At 44.0% G+C, this 22962-nt stretch overlaps 1 protein-coding gene across 1 annotated transcript in view; it reads left to right on the top strand.

Annotated features, from left to right (window-relative positions):
• The window catches only part of ENTREP1 (endosomal transmembrane epsin interactor 1), a 60568-nt gene extending 38420 nt beyond the window's left edge, over positions 1-22148 (top strand). The window contains exons 4-11 of the mRNA XM_060013429.1: positions 5832-5960; positions 7453-7560; positions 7681-7814; positions 14168-14297; positions 14471-14549; positions 15862-16014; positions 18264-18556; positions 21282-22148. Of these exons, the coding sequence (XP_059869412.1) occupies positions 5832-5960; positions 7453-7560; positions 7681-7814; positions 14168-14297; positions 14471-14549; positions 15862-16014; positions 18264-18556; positions 21282-21485 (1230 nt within the window). The 3' untranslated portion in view covers positions 21486-22148. The remainder of the gene's footprint in view (positions 1-5831; positions 5961-7452; positions 7561-7680; positions 7815-14167; positions 14298-14470; positions 14550-15861; positions 16015-18263; positions 18557-21281) is intronic.
• The last annotated feature ends 814 nt before the right edge of the window (positions 22149-22962 follow it).

Genomic DNA, 22962 nt, shown 5'->3' with positions numbered 1-22962 from the left:
ATCTATCTGGAACTTGGTTCCATGGCAATCTCGCCCTTTCAAAACCAGCAGGATGCAAGTGAAGAAGGCTGCCACATTTCTCAAAACACTGTGACCAGGTCCTTGCAGTGAAACTCATGGCCTTCCCAGATAGGAAAGCTCCTCCTGGACTCACTAAAAACCTATTGCTCTTCCTTAACAACCCTTCACAAATTTGTTTGATTTTTGCCATTCCCTCACTTAATAAGTGTAAGTTTTGGAAGCACAGGCTCACAATGTTTTCTGGTTTTTAAGGCCCTGTATCATTTGCCCTCATCCTGCTCTCCTGCTGCAGCAACTCACACTCCCTGTAATGGAGCCCGAGCCCACATGTCATTACCCAAGCTCCTGCCCTACTTTCCTGTTTCTCACAATGCTGTCTCTCCCCCGACCATTCCCTGTCCCTTACATCCCTGTTCATCCAAATGGTGTCAGCCTTTTAAAGCCTCATTCAACAATGATCTTCTTAAGGAAATAGTCCCTGATCCCCAGGGAAGGTAATCTTCCAGAATTCCTATCTGTACATCTCTGAAGCATTTCTCGTTCCTTTTTTGGACTAAAGGTATTCATATACCTTTCTTCTCTCTTCTCCTGGTCTGGAATCTTCCTAAGAACAGTGTCTGGCTCTGTATTTTCTTGGGAGTTTTCAACAGCACCTCCCACAGACTTCTCTACATACATAGAGTTCCCAGAAAATAAATTTTAAACAAGGCTTGTTCTTCCTGTTACTAATTACACAGAAAATTGGAAGGGGCAAAGAGAACAGACAGGCTAGAAGTGAAAAGTCATAATATTTTAAAAGACAGTTCGATAAAAGAGTAGCATCTATCATATGCAAGACCCCATGCTAGAAACTGCAGAGAGTAGAAAGGAAAGTCAGACATCGTTTCTGACCTAGACGTTTATCACGTAGCAAGAGGAGTGGGATAACCATGGCAGGTGCTTGATCAGTGTTTGTGGAGGGGATGAGTAAATGCCCAATTGCAAAGCAAAGGAGTCTGTGATCAGCCATCAGAGTGAGACACAGTGCTCTGGGGGTGCAAAAGAAGAAGGACTTCTATTCTTGGGAAGACAGGAAAAGGATACGTGGAACGTAGGTATTTGAGATGGGCCTTGAACAATAAATAAATAAAGGGAGTGGGTCGAAGCCAGGAGAGGAGAGGATTCCAAGGGCAGTGGTTAGTTAGTAGTTAGTTAGCCTGAGTGGTTAGATCACTGTTGGCTCTGGAACAAACAGAAGCCAAATTACAAGGCATAAGGGTCTATATGGTTGACTTTTCTGAGAAATTCTGTGCTTCTCTACCCTGACTCCCTGTTAGAATCACCTAGGGGAACTTTTTAAAGAATACCCAGACTTGGGCCCCATACTCAGAGATTCTCAACTGCCCTGGAGTGGGTGTCTTAGCATCAGTATTTTTTTAAGTTTTGAAGTGTATTTTTAATTAAAAAATTTTCCCACCACAAAACCAACTCTGGGATTGTTTCTAATTATATAATTGGACAGGCCATAAAAGTGTAGGATGGAACTTAAAAATCATTTGAAATATCACTGTTTGGGGACATCATAGTTAACCATTTGACAGGTTTTTTGCACTGTCTTTATGGATAAAAACACACCTAATTTTTCATCAACAGGACCATATTGTAATTGTTTTTCATTAGGGAACGTATTTGGCAAGTGGAGTCTTTCTGAGGAAGGGATTCTCTCCTTCCCTCTTTGCCTCACCATCTACACCAGTCACCCTGAATCCACGGTAACAAGCTGGGGGATTTCCTTTCATGTTTCATGCTCATGTAACCTTATGTAGATGTGTATGGGGTGGGGTTGTTCACTACTTATTCTTCAGAAATGGGAGCTTTTGTATCCACTTCCCTGCATATTGCTTTTCTCACTTAAAGATATATTAGGTACAGCTCTAACACCCTTTTTCCCTTTGAACAAGTCAGTTCTCTATTTTCTTGTTGTCCATTGTGGTTTGGGTTTTGACAGATAGAAGCAGTGCTGCTATGAATACTATTCTGCAGATCTCCATCGGGGCTGTGACCTAAGCGGAGCAGGCTCCCAGGACAAGGATTGTTCTTCTGTTTATCTCATTTTTTTTTTATAGCACGTTCAACCATTTGATGATTCTATCCATTTTTTAAAAAACTGAGATAAAATCTATAGCGAAATGACCAGATCTCAAGTGTGCAGTTCATTAAGTTTTGACCAAAGTATACATTCATCATGACAAATACACTCATGTGTACACCCCAGACAAAATCTAGAGCATTTTTATCACTTTAGAAAGTTATTTGCTGTCTTCTTTCAGGCAGTCTCAACTCTCTCATAGGCAACCACTGTTCCAGTTTCTTTCACCATAGATTAGTTTTGTCTGTTCTTGAACTTCGTGCAGGTGGAGTCATGTACCTTTTTGTGTCTGACTTATTTAGCTCAGCATGATGTTTTTGAGATTCATCCATGTTTTTGGGTCATATCAGTTGTTTGCTCTTCCCTTCTCACTCTCTTTTCTTAATCAGGGCAATATTTCATTGTATAAAAATTGCACAGTTTGTTTTATCAGTTCTCCTGTTGATGGGCATTTGGGTTGTTTCCAGTTTAGGGGTGTTATGAACAAAGCTGTTGTGAACATTTTTGTATAATGTTTTTTGGGGGCCTGTTTGCATTTCTCTTGAGTAAATACATAAGTATGGAATTGCTGGCTCATGTGGTAAACGTATGTCTAACTTTAAAAGAAACTGCTCAACGGTTTTCCGAAGTGGTTGGGAATAAGTATATTTAATTTAAAATGTATGGACAGTTCCTTTATTAAAGAGCTTTAACTTACATTTCTACCAGTAACCCTCTACCTACAACAAGCGTTACCCTCTAATTTTTTGCCAGTCTGATGGGGCTAAGTCAAGATCTCATCATTACTTTAATTTGCAGTTCCCTAGTTGCTAAAGATGGCATCATCATTTTGGGGAAATCTTCCCAGAAGATTCTAATGTGCAGCTAGGATAGAGAGCCATGATAGTGATTGATGACGGGAGGAAGGAGAGGATCTGACAGCTTCAGGTAATAGTGTCAAGTATGAAAGAGGGATTTTTTCATTTAAGAATGGGGAGATTCGACAGGGTTGTTTGCAGATGGTTAAAGACATTGAAGAGAAGTTAGAATAAGTTTTCAGAAATATTGGGCAGATGGGATTAAGAAGGCAGGTGAAGGGTCAGAAACAGGAAGAATGAGGAACACAAAAGGCACGGTTGCCTAGAATCATTTTGCATGAAGCCTCAGGGCTTTCCTATATCAGCTGGGCACAGTGATAGATATTCATTATTGTTTGCATAGTGATTAACTTTCAGATAAGATCCTTTGTTTAAAGGGATTAATTATCACTTACCTGGAAAATCTTGCCATCCAAAGTTTCCAGAGAGCTGAGGTTTCTGTATGTGCAGCCCACACAGGATTGGTTTCTGTCTTAAAATAATGCCTTGGATTAAGAATGGACTCATGTGGGAAGGGAGTACTTTGTAAGATGACACCTAGTCTTACCTAGGGGAGGTGAAGTCCTCAGGTAAGATCTTGAGGCTTATACAATGTAAGAAATGGAAATTGCACTGTGTCGCGTTGAAAAACGTGAGCTTGGTTCCTGCTTGGTGAGAGAGGGCCTTGTGTACTTGAACAGAATGGAGACATGAGAAGAATGAATCATCTCTATTAGGTGCTTCTTTGTTATACTAAATAATGCTGTTAGTATTAAAACAGGAAGTTCTCAGCAGGAGACTTTCAAGGAGGAAGCCCATTGGGAGTAATATTTACCTTATGAATTTAGCCTGGTGTAAGGATATGATTAACTATGGAAGAGCAACGAAGAGAAAGTCAGCGATCCCTGAGGGGAAAGAATAGTTCCCACCTGCCTAGGGAAGTCCTGTCTGAATGTCCACAGAAGTTTTCCTTTAGAAGCCAAGAATCTAGATATTAGCAGCAGGATGTACCTTCAAAAATGTGAGACAATGAAAGAAAAATTCAAACAGAAACAGCCTTGTGCCTTTGTGTGTGGAGTCGTGGATCTAGGTGTGGGGACGTCGCTGAGATAACAATCTCTTGTGGACAAACCAGGAAAAGACAGAAACCAAAGTAGTTGTGAATTGATAGATTATGGAGGCCATCGAGGTAACTCTAGTTGTAATTCTTTTTATCAGAGGCAAAATTTATAAAAAATCTGGGCATCCGTGTTTATTTTAGTAATGCGTCCCTTTCAATATGATTTAAGGACAAGGAATAAAAAATGTTCTAGGATTCGTGGAATTCTGTAAGAGGCAAAACTAATCTATATGGAAAAAATATCCAAACAGTGGTTGTCTCTTTGGAGGGTGTGGGCAGGGGTCCATAGGAAGGGACGTGAAGGAATTCTCTCTGGTGATGGTATGTTCTGTATGTTGATAAGGGTTTGGGTTACAGAGGGATATGCATGGCTCTAAATTCCTTGAATGGTATGCTTATGATTTGTGTATGTAAATTGCAGTTCAAAAGAAAAAGAAAACCAAACCAAAAATTGTGTAATCCAGTGGTACAAATTTTTCCCTTTGGCTTCCTAGTCAACTTATATTAGAAGGAACTAAGTTTCCTCCTTATATGGAAACTACCATGAAATTTTCCACTATGACTAGAGGATAAGAATCTTAATTCAATGAGAAAAAAGGCTTTTTTTTTCTGTTAAGCAACAAAAGCATTGTAAATGTTCAGTCATTCTTAAAGATTCCTGAAGAATTTTGCAGCTAGTGAAGTCAAAGCCGCCTATTTAATTGAACAAGTATGAAAGAGGTGTGGCCTTTCTGTTTAGCCAAAATAGAATAGCCAACTTTAACAGCTCAAGCTGCAGAGCAAGTAAGAATGAACCTCTGCTCCCAAATTATGGGTCTTATTAGCCCATATCAGCTAGTTCATATGTTCCCAATCTGACTCAATGGAAACTTGGAAAAGTGACCCAAAGTTTGCAAAGCATCTCACTAAAAATATATGAGATTACTCGTCAGTAATGGTATCACTTCAAATAAAGAAAACTTCTACTAGAATCTATGAACACACTGAAGATGTGAACTAAGAGATCTCTTTAAGCCTACATGGTTTAGGGCTACTGTTCACCAAATAGACCTTGTGCTTCTTCCAGGCACGTGGTAGAGTGAACTTCCTTGCCCTCTTGGATTAAGTGGAGCCATATGATTTACTTTGGAACTGAAACTGGGCTCATGTGAGGAGTGTCATTTCCAAGAGGAAGATTTAAGCTAGGGTGACCAGATTTAGCAAGTGAAAACACAGGACGCCAAATTAAATTTGAATTTCAAATAAAAAGTAATCGTTTTTTACTATAAACATATCTCATGCAATATTCGGGACATACTGACCCTAAGGAATGACCTGTTTATCTGAATTCAAATTTAACTGAGTGTCCTACCTTTTACCTTGTAAACCTGCTTTAAGTGCCGATGTGCAATTCATCATGTGCTCTCCATGTCTCTAGCATAGTGACCCTCAATCCTCAGATAGTAGATGCTCCATCAACTTCGGTCCCTAAGGGAATGTGATGAGCAGAGCCCTCTGCTGACCTGCAGTGGACATGTAGCATAGTCAAGAAATAACCTTGGTTGATTAAGCCACTGAAATTTGGGGGCTGGTTGTTACCCAGCATACCCTAGGCTGTCCTGACTGATGTAGACGTTGCCTGACACTGAACCCTGCCATATCTCATTGTGTAGGATTGGTGTTCCATGGTGTGGCCTGTGTATTCTTACTTAATAATTAAATTGTTGTTCTGCCTTTTCCCCTTAAGGTGGACTTAGGTGAAGGCAAGATTTGCTTCTGTTGTGAAGAATTTCAACCAGCCAAATGCACAGACAAAGAAAATGCCTTGAAACTCTTCCCAGTTCAGCCTTGTAGTGCTGTTCACCTTCTACTCAAGGTATCTGGAATAGATTCCATCCCCCACCAGTAACTACACCACAGAGACCCCAAGGAAGGCAAAGCTCCCTGAAATATTCCTCCTTTTTTACCTCCTTCAAATAATCCTATTGAAGCAGAATTATCAGTGACCTAGAGACAGAATTGAGAACCCACAGATTATTGTGTTTCTCTTAAGTTATGAATGGATAGCTTCTTTGTGCTCAAGAATTATAAGCTAGTAAAAAATGTAAAGGAGCCTAAATGCATACACATGTATATGTGTACGTATGTGAATTTACATATACACGCACACATATGCACACATACACACCCATGTTGTAGCTACACATATAAGATGTAGTTTTAGCAGAACCTCTAAAGTCCATGCCCATTTGTTATTGTTCTAATGCTCCTTTGTTGGCTTAAATGAATCCTGTAGGCTGTTGAGTGCTGCCGTTCTAAAACACATAGACTAAGGAGATGTATTGGCCAGAAAGTACAAGAGAAAGTCAAGACACTACCTCTTGTTTAATAGGCCGCAACTATACTAAGCGAAAGAGATGAAAAGCAAATGATACCAGCTGAAGAGAAATACAAAATTAACCTTTATTAGGGAATTGGATAAAAATCACGTCCTGACTTAAGGTCTGTTAGCCCAGTGAGTGACAAGCTCAGTTGGTGAACCCTGAGATACTAGCTTTTGGATGGTCCGTCACTGATGGCTTTCTTTAGATCTTTGTTTTGGGTTTATTTTCTTGTGGGGAAGAGGAATCTCTAAGCAAAGAGAGAGAAGCTGTCAGCTCTCTGAGTTTTGGAGGATGTGAAAATGGCCTTCTTTCTTTGGCTTCTGGATTTTCGGTAGCTGAGTCACTCCCAAACTTTCTGAGCCAGGACTTTGCTTGGGGAAAGCCCCGCTAAGCAGCCAGGACTGTGGCAACAGAAACTTTTGGAATTGGCTTTGCTGCTATTTTGAGACATGTGTTTAGAGGAGACAAGCCCTGTTGACACTCGGGCCAGCCTGCCCCCTGTGTTGTCTTCATTGGGTGCCCGGGGCAGCTCTGCCAGTGGCTCCTGAAATAGAATCAGTGGCCACGAATTAAGCAGCGTGCTGTCCCTGGTGGGAGTCTGTGGGAGGGGGGAGGTTGGGATTTGCTATCACTGGGTACGCTGACTTCAGAAGAGAAATTCAGTACTTTGCTGGAAGGGATATTTCCAGACAGGATTCTGATGCAAAAAGAAATATGGTAATACCAGGTCTGCCCGGGACAGGAATCTTCTAAGATAAGTTTTTAAAATTAAGAAGTACACACTATTGCATGACAGTGTTAATAATAACCAGTGTGTGTTTGGCACCCGGCATGAGCCAAACACCATCTAAGTCCTTTACATGCATTTTCTCATGGGAATTGTCTTCCTTGGGGCAGTATTATTATTATTTTTTAAAGTTTTTATGTTGCGTTCTGGTCCTCAGTTTTGAGGTACTCAGGTGCGTCCTTGTTTCCTGGTTCCAGAAAGTCCTTTTCGCCCTGTGTGCCTTGAATGCCCTGACCACCACCGTCTGCTTGGTGGCAGCCGCCCTTCGCTACCTTCAGATCTTTGCAGCCCGAAGATCCTGCGTCGTAAGTCCATGCAAGGCGGCAGGGTGTCTGTGACTCCACTGATCCCACCCTCGGACCTTGTTGTGTCATCCGTTGCTTTTCTCCCCGAGCTGTTGACTAACCGAGGTGCTGTTTAATTAGGATGAATCACAGATTTCTGCGGAAGAAGTGGAGGAACACAGACGCATCCCAGACCCTGACGACTTTGTGCCGCCAGTGCCTCCCCCTTCCTATTTCGCCACGTTTTACTCGTGCACACCCCGGACCAACCGCAGGTATCCTCCCTACATACCCCCGCCCAGGTCTCTGGGCTGCTCTCAGTTTTGAGGCCGAAGGGTCTCCAGAACTCACAGCATGGGCTCTGACTTCTCTCCAAAATCTAGACATTGTATTATTTTCCAGGATCGTCCGGTTTTTCTCTCTCTTTTTTGGTCTGACAAATTGCATGAAACCAAAGGAAAGTCAAACCTTGACCTAAGGATATAGTTTTTCAATTTCAATTAGCTTCTTAGGAAAACTGACACCCAGTGAGATAACTGCTGTAATTTGACATGATTGAAAACTGCTGTTGCCCTGGAAACGCTCTCAGTCGGGCCAAATCGATATTCATTGTGAACCATCAGCAGGTCCTCAAATCATGAACTTCTTCCCAGCCATTAAAAAAAGGTTAATTATTAATTACATCTCCTTGGTCTAGAAAAAAATAGATACCGTGTTTATTCTCCTTTTCAAATTCTAGCTCGAAATTTGATCGTCTGTTTCTTAAATCTCAGAAATCATTATTTGTAGAATGAAGTGCTGCATGCATTCATTTGGTTGTTAGCCACTTCTAGAATTGTACCATTCTAAAGAATGACTTCATTTATTCATTCAACAAACATTTACTCCATCCTCTGCTGCTTACTAGTTACTGTGCTGGGTTATTGGAATTCAAAATGAGTTATACCAACTTCCTCCCCCTATCAAGGAGCTCACAGTCTAGGTCATTAAAAATGAGTGTTGAAAGGATCACAGTAGTACTCAAAAGGGAGATTTTGAGTGCAAGAGGAGGACTTCCTAACCTAGACTGGTGAGTGGGCTGCAGAGAGCTTGAAGGAAGAGTCAGCTGGTCAGGGTTGGCTTCCAGGATGAAGTGATGATCTTACTCCGAATTTAAAGGCTAAAGCAACCCTACATTTAAACTTAAACCCTACATTTAAACTTCTAAACAACAAATCTCTGAATTCTACAAGAAAGACTAGCGTCTTTCCCTTGCTGTTGAGAGGGCTTGGAATTTCTACTTTTTAACCCTGAGGTACACGTGGAGAGTTGTCAGACAAATCTGATGTCAGGCTTGGGGTTTTTGGAAATCCATTTTCTAGTGCTCAGGGCAGCCACATGTCATTTTGAAAGAGCTCACCAGTCACCACCCAGACACTGTTAATGTTCTTTTCAATGGGTTATCTTCCTGACTTGTCCCGCAGACTCGTATCTAAACCCCACTCTAGCCCCTCCCCTACCCACCCACCTCGGCGGAAGTAAGAGATGACCGCAAAGCTGGAAAGGACATCAGCTGGCTGGACAGATGGCCTGGGGGACAGCTCAGCCTCCCTCTTGTACAGGGACTGGTGGGCTGGAATTTCGAAGCTTCAGGGGCCAGGATGGCTTCGCTGGTCGTTTAGGAAATGAGCCAAGAATTACAGAGGCCAGAGGGACATAGCAACAAAACACATATTCTTTGTGTACCATAGGACACGTTTGCTAAAAACGTAGCCCAATCTCAGGCTGTCTGCAGAGTGCACATTGAAGGACAGTAAAAGTGCCTGTTACTTCATGGTTGGGGAGAGAAATGCCCTCTTCAAGAAGAGTTCCTTGGCTCTCTGAGGTGCGGGTGAGCACTTGGTTGACCTAAGAGGAGGCAGCAGACATTTAATTTCATGCTGTGGCAGAAAGGGAAAGTAAGTCATGTGGGTTTAGAAGTAGTGCTGACCTGTGGGATCCCCCGGCCTTCTTGCCTCTTTCCTTTCTCTTCTCTGCACCTCCATAGTCATGCTTATCACTGTGGGTCTTTGAGGATCTGGGTGCATCCCTGGATTTGCCCCTCTGAGCTCTGAGCCAGCCCCTGGCCAAGTCTGAGCTGGAAGAAGACAGACAAGCTTGTCATCAAGGGCTCTACCAACCAGAACTTCCCAGAGGAACGTGGGGGAGGGGGTTATGCAGAGCACCCTTGAGAGAACAAGAATGCTTGGCCTAAAGTATATATCTGGAGCACTAGCTCATATCTCCAATGGGCAAATAGCCTCATTTTCTAAAATTCTACAATATCTGAATGCAGCCACTTTTTTTTTTAACATTTTATGTATATTTTAAAAATTGTAGTTGATTTACAATATTGTATTAGTTTCAGGTGTACAACATAGTGATCCAATATTTTTATTGTCATATTCCATTTAAAGTTATTACAAAACAATGGCTGTATTTCCCTGTGCTGTACAATATTTTGTGTTGCTTATCTATTTTATACATAGTGGTTTGTGTCTCTTAATCCCATGCCCCTGTCTCCCCCACTGCCCCTTGCCCACTTCTCCTTTTTTAAATGGCTAAATTTATTCACCTTTAGATACATATTCTATCAGAGATATTTTTAAATTTGACTGACTTTGCTAGATTCTCAGTATAAATCAACATCATCGACACTAGCTGTTTAACCCCAATTGATAATTTTCTTTCTTATAAGCAGGCAGGCAAGAATATTAACAGATGTTTATCATTAATATTTCCACAATCAGTTATGTTAAGAGTTTTCACGTAATACAGGCTCCCGTTTTCCTGTAAGGTATTAGGACCTCTCAGAAGAGCTTTATTTATTTAACTTCTATAAATACAACCATTGCATGCATTGGTATCTCCTTGAAAAAGGGCTTCTCAAGTTACTCTCATAAGTAGAAGCCTGATTGCAGTCAAGGCTTCTATCCAAAGATGGTTATCTACTTTGTGAATCAATTTGTAAGTACTGGAGGGGGCTGTGTACCCCATCTCCTCTACTCCAGGGAGTCCCCCAGTCTCAGAAGTTGGCTTGAGCCAGGAGTCAAAAAGGAAAGTCTCCAACCTAATTCGTGAATGTGGACCTGGTTATACTGTGGGATGTTACCTGCTAGAGAAAACTGAAGATGAGCGCATGGGAGCCAGGTTGACCTGGGCATTTCTTAAAGGTGAAAGCAACAAGGCCCACCCATTTCCTTTCCAAATGAACTTCAAAACCCAAACTCAAGTGGAGCTGGGCTGTGCCTAGGCTTGACTCTGTGCTCAGCTTTGGGCTGGGCGACCCTGCCTCACTCCCCACTCCCACACCCCTACCAACATGTGCCCCGTGGAAGGGCCAAGCTCTCTCAGCACACAGAGGAGGATCGTTCTTTGGTCAAGGTCATATTAGTTGCTCCATCAGCCTCGGTAAGTTCTCAGGGCCTATTTGTAGCATCAAAGCAGAACGTATTTTGCATGATCTGTTTGGGTTTCCTGTTCATCTTGAGGTCTCATGAGCATGAACCAGCGAAGGTTTCCTGGAGACTTTGGGATGAATTTGAATAAGCCCAGGCTCTGGAGTCTCTTAAAAGGGTCACCTTGGGTGGATCTCTTACCATTTCTGAGCCTCAGTTTCCTCATTCACCTGCCTTGTCATGTGACTCCTGAGAGGATTGTTATGAGATAATGGGCTAAAAAAATCTTTCTACAGGCAAAAGCTTTAGACCGTGCTCTACCATTGTTAGTTGCATGGTTTCAGATGTTCTTGGCATGTTTCTCACTCTTAAGAAACATTTAGCCCTTAATCTTACCCCTACCTTATCAGGCAACAGTTTTCTAAAGACACTCATTTTCAGTAAAAGTTTGATCACCTTTCCCAGATATAACAGGGTTTTGATTTCATCCACCATAATCCATTTTGCTTAGCAGTGGTCTCAGTCCTGGCTGTGCCTTGGAACCACCTGGGAGCACTGACAGCATACAGATACCTGGGCCCCACCACAGGCAACTAGGGCAGAGTTTCTAGAGGTAAGGCCTGGGCCATGCCCAGTTTAGGAGCCCTCCTGGGTGATTCTGCTCTATAGCTGGGTTGAGCACCATAAGGGATCACGAACAAAACCTGTAGCAAACAGACCTATTTCCCTCCATGGATCCTTATTTACCCAAAAGTGGTACAAATAAGGAAAAGTTGCTTAGTAGGAAAGGAACTTTCCTGCTACATCAACTCTAGCAGCATCTTCCATCTAAATGAGGCTTTGCTGGTTATTGTAATAACCACCATAGAAGCCATTCATTTTTCAGCCAATTTAGATAAAGTGTACCCCCTTTCTCCCCCCAGTTTTCCTTCTTGAAGAGATTCTGTAGTAGTTTAGAGGATCTAAAGTGAAGCCCATTCCTCCCACTTCTTGGTCCTAAGCAAGCCCTCTCTCTTCTATAGGAACATATAGGTAGCCACTGGGTTGGGAATATGAAATATATAGCACCAGAGCTAACAAGCAAAGCTGGGGGATGAACTTTCCAGGCAAGGACACCACAGTGAAGAAACGCATGGGGAGTTGACTGAGGGGGGATTGTAAGTGCCGGAAAGATGCTCACAGAATTATGCTAATTAAGGATTAAAGATTGGCCCTCTGGAGCCGAAGGAAGGAGTGCATAGGTCTCAGTGAGTAAAACAAGTTGCCTTGTTCATTGGTCAGGAAAGTCTTCAAAGTCAGGTCCACGAAGGGTCTGTATTCCTGGAGTCACTTGGTGTTTATAGTTCTTAAACAGCTTCAGCTGGAATGGAGAGTTGGCGTGAAACCCGTGGGCAAGTCCTCCTCTAAGGGAGAAGAATATCCCTTTCTTGATGACTTTACCAGGACCCCTCCCAGCCGGGCTAGGGAGGGACCATTCCTGCAGGTGCCTCTCCTCAGATGTGCTGAGCCTGCACACATCCCTGCCTGGGGTGTCAGCACGTGACCTTCTCCCTTCCTCTCAGGTCAAGCACGAGCTGAGAGTCTTGTTTTTGAATAAAGATGCAGGAAAAAAGGGGAGCACTTTCTCACTTTTTCGTTCAGGCTGTAGGAGTCTCATCCTTCTAAATCCCAGAACTCCAGAAGTTTTATTGTTAGGAAGACAGAATATCACATCTTTTTCAATTTTTTTCTTCCACCAATTGCATTTTTGTAAATGGGCACAAATGAAACAACCGTAAATGCAGAGAGCACCTTTCGAAAACAAAACAAAACAAAACAAAAGCAGCCCCTTGTAGGCAGCTGGCCCCAGAATTTGTCTTTTCATCAGTCTCCTTTAGTTTATGTCCATTTTTGCATTTCAAGAACAAATGTTAAACTTTTGCTATTATCTTTTTTTTCATTCCCCAACACTTCATGGCCTGAGTACAGTTGTTTTTGTCTTCTGTGTATTTTTAAAGTTGTGATATAATTGACATATAACATTGTATGAGTTACAGGTAAACAAGTAATGATTTAACACTTGTATATATTGTAAAATGATCACCACAATAAATCTAGTTAACCCATCACTACATATAGTTACAAGTTTTATTTTTTCTTGTGATGAGAACTTTTACGACCTACTCTCTTAACAACTTTCAAATACACCATGCAGTATTATTAACCATAGTCACCATGCCGTGTATTACATCCCCAGGACTTATCTGCATGTATTTTGTAACTGGAAGTTTTGTCCTAAGGTACAAACTTTCATGTATTTTTAACTGTCGTTTTCAAATTTAGGTTCTTTGTTATCTAGATAATTTGTGTGTGTGTGTAACCTTCTGTGAATGCTGGCGGAAAATCTTGTGGGTTTTTTTGTTTTTATTTTTTGCTATCAAAGGTCTCTCACCCACAGGCCAACAGCCACAGCTACAGCAAGCGCTCCATCAGTGTTTGTTGAATGACCACCTTTAGGAAGAGGCACTCTGTGATTCCTCCTGCAGCATTGCTGCTTTGTCTCTGAGCTGTGATGTTGTTCACTTTTTTTTTGAAAAATGTACTCATTATTTCAAACATTTATTTAACAAATAGTGAGTTTCTACCATGAATCAGACGTGAGGGAAACCCGGGCAAGAAACTTTTGTCATGTACTAATGTAACAAATAATTGAGTTTCCCTGAATCCTTTGTTTGTTTGTTTCTTATTGAGGTAAAATTCACATAACATGAAATTAATCTTTTGAAAGTGTATAATTCAGTGGCATTTAGTACATTCACAATATGGTGCAACCACCACTTCCGTCTAGTTCTAAAGCATTTTCCTCACCTCCAAGGAGACCCCGTACCCATTAAGCAGTCACTCCCCGTCCCCCCCGTTCCCCAAGCCCCTGTGCAACCACTAATTCACTTTCTGTCTCTTACGGATTGTTGCTTGCTCTTTGACTAGTAAATTTAAAAGGAACGATGGTATTGCATTTTCTATGCTGTCACTTGCCTAAGAATTCTGGGCACTCCATCCGAGAGCAGCTTAGGTTATTCCCCTGCTCCTGGACCAGGAGGTTGTAGCGTGGAGCGGCGAGTGATTTTCCCCATTGTCAGTGGATAACCCTCTAGAGGTGAAGGCCAGTATGCTGGAGACGCTACCGTCAGATGGCCAGAACATGCTTCCTGATGCCAGGATGCTCTTCCTAGGATGGTCGGTCCTGATGTTATACCACTGCCACATATCTACGGAGCGCGAATCAAAGGCGTGGAAGTGTTCTGTCCTCTGGACCCCCCGCCTCCCTATGAAGCTGTGGTGAGCCAGACGGACCAGCAGCAGGTACTGTCCATAGAGTTTCTCTTTGGTACATTGACGGCAAGTAGGAAAAGCAGCCACACAGAGAGCGGGGTGGGGAAGGGACCATGCCCTGTAGATCTTTTCAAGTTCACTCCAGTCCAGATGATGGCTGAGCTGAATATCAACAGACAACGCTCTGTTTTCCTGTGTTGCAGGGATCTTCATTCCAAATGCCAGAAGGATCAGGAGCTGCCACCAGCCCTTTGGAACCGACCTGCATGCCAGTGATTCAAGGTAATAAATACATTCTTGCTGCCCAAACTCATGATTCAGTAGACTAAAAATGGTAAAATAATCATCTGTACGATATTTTGTTGGAGGTCAAATATTCTTGGAGCAAATGGTTCAAGCTATATCCTTTTTTCTGGGTATAAAAATATTATCAACTCTTAGGGCTTACAAGTAGGAAATACTATGTGAACAGAAATAAAGATCTCTTTAGAATCTTTTACGAATAACCAGACTTTTCAGAAATGGATTACAGAGTTTAATTTGGTTTTCCTGTGTTTTCTGATCTAAGATTTTTTTTCTCCTGTTAAAATAAGATAAGCTCTTGTAAAGAGACAAAAAGAGTTTTACCTATTGCAGAGTGATTTGCTCATTTATAACTAAGGACCCAGGTCATACTACCTTCACATGTACTGAATGCTGATTTGCAATCCTGCATTAAATACTAGAGTCCGTTTACAGTTATCCTTGTAACCTAAGGGAACATTGTTACTGCTTTCTCTCTTTGGAGAGGTTTTAAATGGCCCAGAGAACTGTCCACAGGACAAAATTGCAAATGGTGATAAATAATGGATCAACTTTCAGCTATTTTAGGTGGAGGTAATTTTTCAGCAGCGCCATTTAGAATGGATTTCTGCTCTGTTCACCTTCCGTCTTAAGTAGAATTATGCAGCAGGGTTCTGTTTCCTAAGTATGTTTTTAATTCTTACATTTCTTAAAAAAGTTTCCCAAACCACGAGTCAGGCTCACAAGTGATGGGACTTTATTTTCCTGAACAGCAGTCATCCAGTTCCAGAGTGCTTTGATTCATTTAGTGGCCACTGGCTCTTTAACTTGGCTTTCCGGGAGTTTCCCAACCTAGCCCGTAGACACACCCTCTGCTTGCATTTGGCCTGCAGCCCCAGGGCAGCCACCCCGCCTGTACCCCCATCACCTTCCACCTAACCAAGGTCAGCCTGAGTTGTCAGAAAGGGTAAAACGGCTAGGACCTTTCCGATGCTGCACGAGGCTGCTCCACTGGAGAAGACGCCAAGCACCTTTAGGCATTTTAGCATGGCTTCTTTTTCTGCTCCTGGATTTAGAGCTTTTTGTTCGTTTGTTTTAGGTGTGGAGGGGTAGTTTGAGGAGGCAGCATTTCTCACGGTGCTGCAAGATAAAAACTTACTGGGCCCACAGCCTAAGCAAATATTATGAACTGTATTACCCTTGTCCCAGAAAGTTTGGGCTCACAGGTGTTTCCTGCCCAGCATGTTGAAGGTGCCAGCTGAACAGAAATGATTTCTGTTTCTCCTCTTTAAAAAAAAAAAAAAAAAATCAGGTGGGGACAGTCCTAACACACCTAGAGAAGAAGGCGCAGCCATTTCAACTCCCAGCTCCAGCCAGCTGTGTCCGGCGAGGAACCGGAGAGCTCTCCAGCCCCCGAGGACGAGATCCAAGAGTGACCCTGTGCTTCATCATTCTGCAGAGAGAGGTGATGTCATTTCCCAAGTTCTTCGCAGGGCACTGTGCTTGTTCGCCTATAGGTGCCGAGTGGCTCTGGCCACCCAAGGCCCTGGGGTTCAAGAGAGAGCTTGGAGGGGGGCTGACAGGTCTTGGGAAAATCAGGTATTCTGCATGCACGTTAAGGGTAGACATCTACCATGTCTTTTAAGGCTGCTAAGAATTTTTCTTGTCAAGTCACTGTCATCAGAAGCGTTTGGTTGCACGTGATACTGTGCTGGGTACCACACGAAGAAGACAGTGCAAACCTAGTTCTGATTCCTAGATGCTCCCAGTCCTGTGGGAGAGAACGTTCTCTCTCCAGGAAAAAGTCAAAGGGGTGTATTTTTTACCACCCTCTTCTGAAATTCAACACTAGTTATCTTTTTACTGTGCATGAGTAGATTGAATTATTTAAATCTGACCTTGCTTTAAGAACTTTGGATAGAGCGAAGCTCTCACACTCCATCTCTCTCCCTTTCTGTTTTGAGTTTGTTTGTGTATAGATGTTATTTGAATAATTTTAAATTTTAAATTTTTTTAATTAAAAAATTTTTTTAACTGAAAATAACATTGAATCTTCTTCTCTGAATATATGACTGCCTGAACATCTTCAAATACCTCTTCCTTGTAGAGAATTGTAAAAAAATAGAGGAAATAAAGGAAGAAAATGAAAGTCTGTAATCCCACCAGCACAGGCTTCTTTCGGTGACTTGTCCTAACAAGTTGCCTATGCTGTCTTCAAGCTCTGTGCAAATACAGCTTTGCAGACCCTCTGGTCCTGCTCTGTCCCGGGCCCCACGTCACCTCCTAGTTGTATTCTGTCCCCCTGACAGCCTGTGTTGTTTGCTACAGCTCTGGACTGACCGTGTGGGAGCCAGAGGGAACACTCCTCTTGTCTCTCCAGCGGCTTCTGAGCGGGGAGGAGTCCTGCCCGGGACTGAGCGCCCTCTGGCCCCTCAGCTCCCCGGACCTGTCTTCACCGTGGGGTTCTCTGCCCCACCTGGCAAGCTGAGGACTCGGGATGGCCACCTGCAGCTTCCACAGGAACTTGGCTGTCTACACAGCTTAACGAGATCTTTCCAGAACCCGCTCCCCTTCTGCAGCGCTGCAGGGGCAAGGATGACACGTGTTTACCCGTTGGAGTCCTCTGCTGTGGAAGGGACCAGGTCGCCTTCAAGCGACAGTGGAGTCCCTGACTCTGTCCTCACACATGAGTGTCTGTAGTGAGTGTTCCGCGGAGAGTCAGGTTCTCTGTGATGTGCACGTGGCAGCCGAGGAAGACGGCTGCCAACCCCTGTTTAGAACTCCTCATGCCTGCCTTTCTCCAGAGGAAAAGGAATGCTCCCCTTCCTCCACCTGTTTTCCCACCCCCCGCCTCCCTTCTTCCTTGAATATCTAAATTCCTGCTTGTCAGACCTTCACAGACTGAAATCTCCAGTGTCGTGTACCCTGAAGGCTGCTGGCTGGCTTATGAACATGTGGAGACCAGGCCTGATTTCACTTTACCCATCTGCCAATGCAGTAATGCTCTGTCAGTCCTTATACCCTTGCTGAAGTAGTAGTTGTGGAAATTAGCCTGTGGTGGATTTCCCAGGCCCTCTGTTGACTTCCAGAATGACGTGTACTTTTTCTGCACTAGATTTCTCTTTCTGTAATAGTCAGCCCTAGCGCCGCCTCCCAGCCATGGTGTGACGTCGATACTATAAGTCAGTACAGTGCCCCTGAGGATGTTTAGGACAAAGGTACAGTCAGTGTGAGCAGAGCATTCCATTCATGCCACAAGTCTCGTCTCTCCTCAGTTCCTCTCTTCCTGTGGCTTCTTCATCCTCTCCCCAGAACATTCTTCCATCAGTCAACTGTGTTTTTTCTGCCTGCCCAAACCATCCCTATGTATTGGTGATCACCCCCATGAAACCATTGCTCCATCATGATTTGCATTCTGGATGCTCTTCTCTGTCATCTCTCTTTACCTTGATGGTTGCGTTTTATGTGGCACAATAAAATATTTGGGGGACGTGTCCTATTGAAATTACACTTCAAGGAGTAAGCTCGTGTCGTAGGTGTTAGGGTTTTTTTTTCTTTTTTTTCCTCCTGCAAGAGGAAAAGCAAGATGTGCATGGCCGTCAGCATTTGTCACATGTTTTCCACATGGAATTTCGTGGTTTGTGCTGTTTCAAGTACAGATGTGTGTTCACAGGGCTTGGCCAAAAGGTGCGTGTTGTTTGTCTCTGCCCACAGCTGTCCCCGTGCTCAGCTGTGAAGCCGCGACTCAGACTGAGGGAAGACCAGACCTGGCTGCGGTGACCTTGAGAAGAGGGTTGAGATCCCGGGCTTCGAGATGCAGACCAAGGTCTTTAATAGATTACAAATCTTACATGGACACCAAGTTGCTGGTGGCGAGGTTCCTGGAGCAGTCCTCCTGCAGCATGACCCCGGACATCCATGAACTTGTAGAAAACATTAAATCTGTTTTGAAGTCCGATGAGGAGTACATGGAGGAAGCCATCACAAGTGCCAGTTTTCTAGAACAGGTAGTTATATTATTAATATCAGGCATGAATCCGATGACTTGTTTCCATAGCAGCTGAAGCGGCTTCTCTGGTTTCCTGTCGAAGGCACAGAAAGTCCATGGTCACTGTATCAAGGGGAATGGGGTTAGGAGGTGTGAGGAAGGAGAGGAGGAAGTTGCGTGCTTTCTTTTCACATGTGACTTTGCCACAGCCTTCTTGGCCCAAGAGAAGAGAAACCGATTTTTCCGAGATATGGAAGCATGCTTGGAAAAAGAAAAGGGAGCAGCTCAGGGATGAAAGCAAGGGCTATGGGCAGTGTGGAGTACCTTTAACATTCCATTTCCTAAGTTGAACGTTTCCCTTGATCTGGCACGTTTTTGCAGCCCTTCAACAATGATGGACATATGTGAATTTTAATACTGGCAAGATTCTGGGAGCCGTTCATGTTCCCATGAAATGTTTGGCAAGATTACCTAAGCTGATAGACTTAAAGGAACGAACACCTTTTCCCTTCCATTTATTAAAAAACACACGGCAATCCCCAAACAAGTAGCCTGTGAAAAGATAAAACCGGGAACGTAAATATTCCACTTGCGTGTCAGGTTTCTCGTCTTTAAAGTGAAGTGTTGGACTAGGTGGTCTCTACACCCGTATCTCTGAGTGAATGGAATTTCCCTCTGACGAGAAGTGGGAATGGGTCGCAGCTTTCCTCACCCACCTCTTTCAAAAGCAGCGTTTACCTTTTGGGTGTTTGCTCTGTAGCCCCATGTCTGTGGGGTGGCTGTTGGAGACCTCAGTGCGCAGTGGCTCACGGGTGTTACTCGGCTGTGCCTGTGGGTATTATGTGCCCATCAAATACTTCTTGAGTGGAGTTGGCCTGATTCTCAGGGTCATTGCCAGATACTGGATCCTAGGTACGTTTTTCAGGCAGATTGAACAAATCCCCACCTCACTTTCCTTTCTGTTCCCCTTCCCACCTGCTGGCCTCTTCTTACAGAAGCCAGAAGCCAGGTTCTGTCCCATCCCTCAGGGGACCGTGGGGAGCAGAACAGTCTGATTACTCGTGTGAAGAGGTACATGAACCATGGGCCCTTTTGTTGTTTGCTTTCTAAAAAAGTGGTCAACCAGTAGTCCTAGGTCAGGCTCCAGTTGGTAGCCTGTGTAGGAGAGAGATTTACACGCACATGTCCCTGGTCTCCTCCAGATGTCATTCCCTGCCTCCTTCCCTCTGTTCACCCCAATTGCCTGAAAAACAGAAGCAAGTATTTGGAGCTGCCAAGTTCTGGTGAGGTAAGAGCTGGAGCATCTGCAGAGCTGTGGGTCTGGACCTTCTGCAAAGTCTTGCTTGATGGAAAGTAGCTTTGGGGAAAGAGAACAAGCACTTATAGTTCAACAGATGCTATCACTATAAATGTTTGTGAGGTCTTTGTGCACAGACTGGATCAAAATTCAGGTACAGGGATTGTTGCAGTAGACTCTGGGCCATCTGCCGGGGCTTCCAGAACTGGATCTCAGTGGTGAGGTATCATAATGCCACACCATCCCCCAGACAGAAGGAGGCAGGGACGAGGGCAAGGGAGCTTTTATTTCTGACTCTACCCAGCTTTGCACATTTTCACCTTCTCTAGTATTATTGGGATGTGTTTTTATATCCATTTTAATTTTTTACCAATATCCAAACCACTTGTCCTAACTTACCATGTAATAACAGTAGACATCTATGAATGTTGGAATTTTCTTCTTACTCAGGAAACAAAAACAGCCTTAAAGACAAATATAATAACAGAGTGTTAGAAAAATTTGATGTCCCATCTTTTGGGGGGATTAACCTTTTAATGACCTTAAAATCTCAGAATGGTGGAAACTAAACAAAAAGACATCCCAATGATCGTTCTGTGATGTTAGATGGTAGTAAATCACTTGAGTTTTTCCCAACATGCTAACAGCAATATAGGTCATACAGACACGACTGTAATTTTAAAAACTGTATGTACACAGCAGTTCTCCTCTTGTCAATCTCAGTTGGATCGGGGATTGCCCATTTTTGCTGTTATATGATATATTTAAAGTTATGTATGTGCTGCATTGCAAAATAGATCTAGCAGTAGAAACATTCTTAACAGCTTTTACAAATAAATTGGCCTAGTTTTTATGTTGTTTATCATGTTTTTTCTTAATTGAAGAGTTATCAGATCAATTAGAAGCATCATTAGTTTTAGCTGACATTTTATAAGCTTAAGCAGACCGGTGGTTTTACAATTTTCAAGTATATCGGGATCACCTGAGTTCTTGTTAAAACTACAGATGCTCAAGCCCCGTTCCAGATTCCCATGTCAGAATTGCTAGGGGGGAGCAGGGAATCTACTTTTCTGACAGGCTCCCCTCCCCTCTCGTGATGTGCAGACCCAGTGAGAATCAGTGGCTTAGACCACAGGGAAGTTGGGGAAAAAGTGATGAGAAGAACGTTAAATATAAAGCAGGAGATTGCAATAGACAAATAGTTAAGCATGGTAGGTCTACAGCTGAAACAACAGAAACTTTGGGCTATTTCTTAGGAACTTCAGGAAAGAGGCAACATGTTAAGAGACTCTCTGGAATTCCAAGTGGGTTCCACCTTGGGAAAACACCCTTTTTTCTTTCCCGAGGCGACTAAACTAAATATTACATGGATAAATGTAGGAGGCAGGTCTGAGGACCACATCTGGTGAAGTTTAATCTCTTTGTCACCCTGTTTATTCTCCCAAAGATCATGGGCCCGATGCAGCCCAGCACTTCCAGGGCCCTCGTGCTGCCCTCGAGGAGACAGCCTGGCCTGCTGCACCTGCGGAGTTGCGGAGACCTGAGCACCTTTGTCCCCGCGGGGAGGCCGAGAGCCGAGAGGAGGCCCCGGCGAGCGGAGGCTGAGAGGCCACACAGCCTCATTGGCGTCATCCGAGAGACTGTCCTGTGAAGCTGCGGGGCCCGGGCTTCTGAGGAGCAGGAAGAAAGATGGGCCCCGGAAGGCACCCAGGGCCTCTGAGGGGATGGATCCCCTTCCTAACCCTGTAGTTTCTTGGCTGGGAGTAGGGGTCCCCCTCTGGGTACTCCTCAGAAAGGGGGGCACTCTGGAGAACATTTATTCCCGTTCTTTGGCTCCCCTTTCTGCCGGCCAAGGGCACTCGAGGGGGAATGACAAGTTATCCCGGACCCATTTGGCTTTTGGACGCAACGAGTTGGAGGCCGTGAATGAAGCCGCATCTCCTTCTCTGCCCGGGTCTGCCCTGCTGTGGGCGGAAGCGGCTCAGGATTCTGTGCCCGCCGCGCCCCTCGCGGCTCCCCTCCTCACTGAGTTCTTTACCTGGCTGGAAGGGCAGATCTGCGGGGCGGCTGTTTATTTGCTGCCAAGTGAGAGTGGAACTGGCACGGAAGCAGGATGATTAACCCTGATATACTGCGATGATCAAGGCTCATGTGAGGTCACTTTCAAATCACACTCTCTTTAGGAAAGACAGGAAACTTGTTTGGTGACACATTTTATTGAAAGACATTTAGGGAGAGGATTCTTGTTGATTCCATTTATTCATGCTTGCAAAACTAGAGACAGCTAAGGCAGAACTGAGAATAAAAGTGTTTACCTTGGACTTCCGGGCTCACTGTGCAACATTTGTTTATGCTTAGGTGGCCAGGCCTTACCTTACAATGGGTTTGGAACTTGCAACAGTGGTGGCCAGGGGGTCAGGTCCGGGCAGGCCACCAAAGCAGCTTAATCTCAAAAGCACCCAAGCCCCGTGGATAGCAATGCATCCTTCATCCATTCAGTCAGTGCTTGGCTTCCCTGAGCTGCCTTCTCGTGGGGTCATGAGCAATAAGTCAGTAAAGTGGTTACAGATTGAGGATTAGTGCTAAGGAGGATGGGGCCATTAGAGAGGGCTTCTTTGAGGAAATGACATTGGAACTGGACTTGACTTTGAGGGTCAGGGAAGAGTGTTCCAGGCAGAGGGAACGGCCAGTGCAAGGACCACGGTAACTGCAGCCCCGAGCGAGGGGAGAGGTGAGAGGAGCCTCAGGCTAGATTTTTCTAACAGTGAGATATGATGGAAGAGTTTGCAACAGAAGAGTGCAGATTTAATTATATTTCAGATGATCACCATGCCACGTGGGGACTAGTTTAGGTCAGGATATGGGATAAAGTGGCAGTGAGGAGCTAAACAAAGAGGCTGTACACTGTGAAGCTGGCTGTCCCTGTCGGGTACCGCCTGGGCTCCGGGTACTGTGCTGGGGGCTTGACGGTCTCATGTCACCCTCGCAACAGCCTAAGAGGTGGAAGCTGTGATTGTCCCCATTTTAAAGATGAGGAAAATGAGGTTCAGTACCTTGCCCAAGATCACTCACAAGTTAAGCACTAGAGATACCATTCTCACCCAAGCCGCCCGTCTCCAGAAAGCACT

The sequence above is a fragment of the Delphinus delphis genome, chromosome 6, assembly GCF_949987515.2.
Source record: "Delphinus delphis chromosome 6, mDelDel1.2, whole genome shotgun sequence".
NCBI lineage: Eukaryota > Metazoa > Chordata > Mammalia > Artiodactyla > Delphinidae > Delphinus > Delphinus delphis.
The sequence above is the reverse complement of the archived record's forward strand: the minus strand, read 5'-3'. Positions and strand labels throughout refer to the sequence as shown.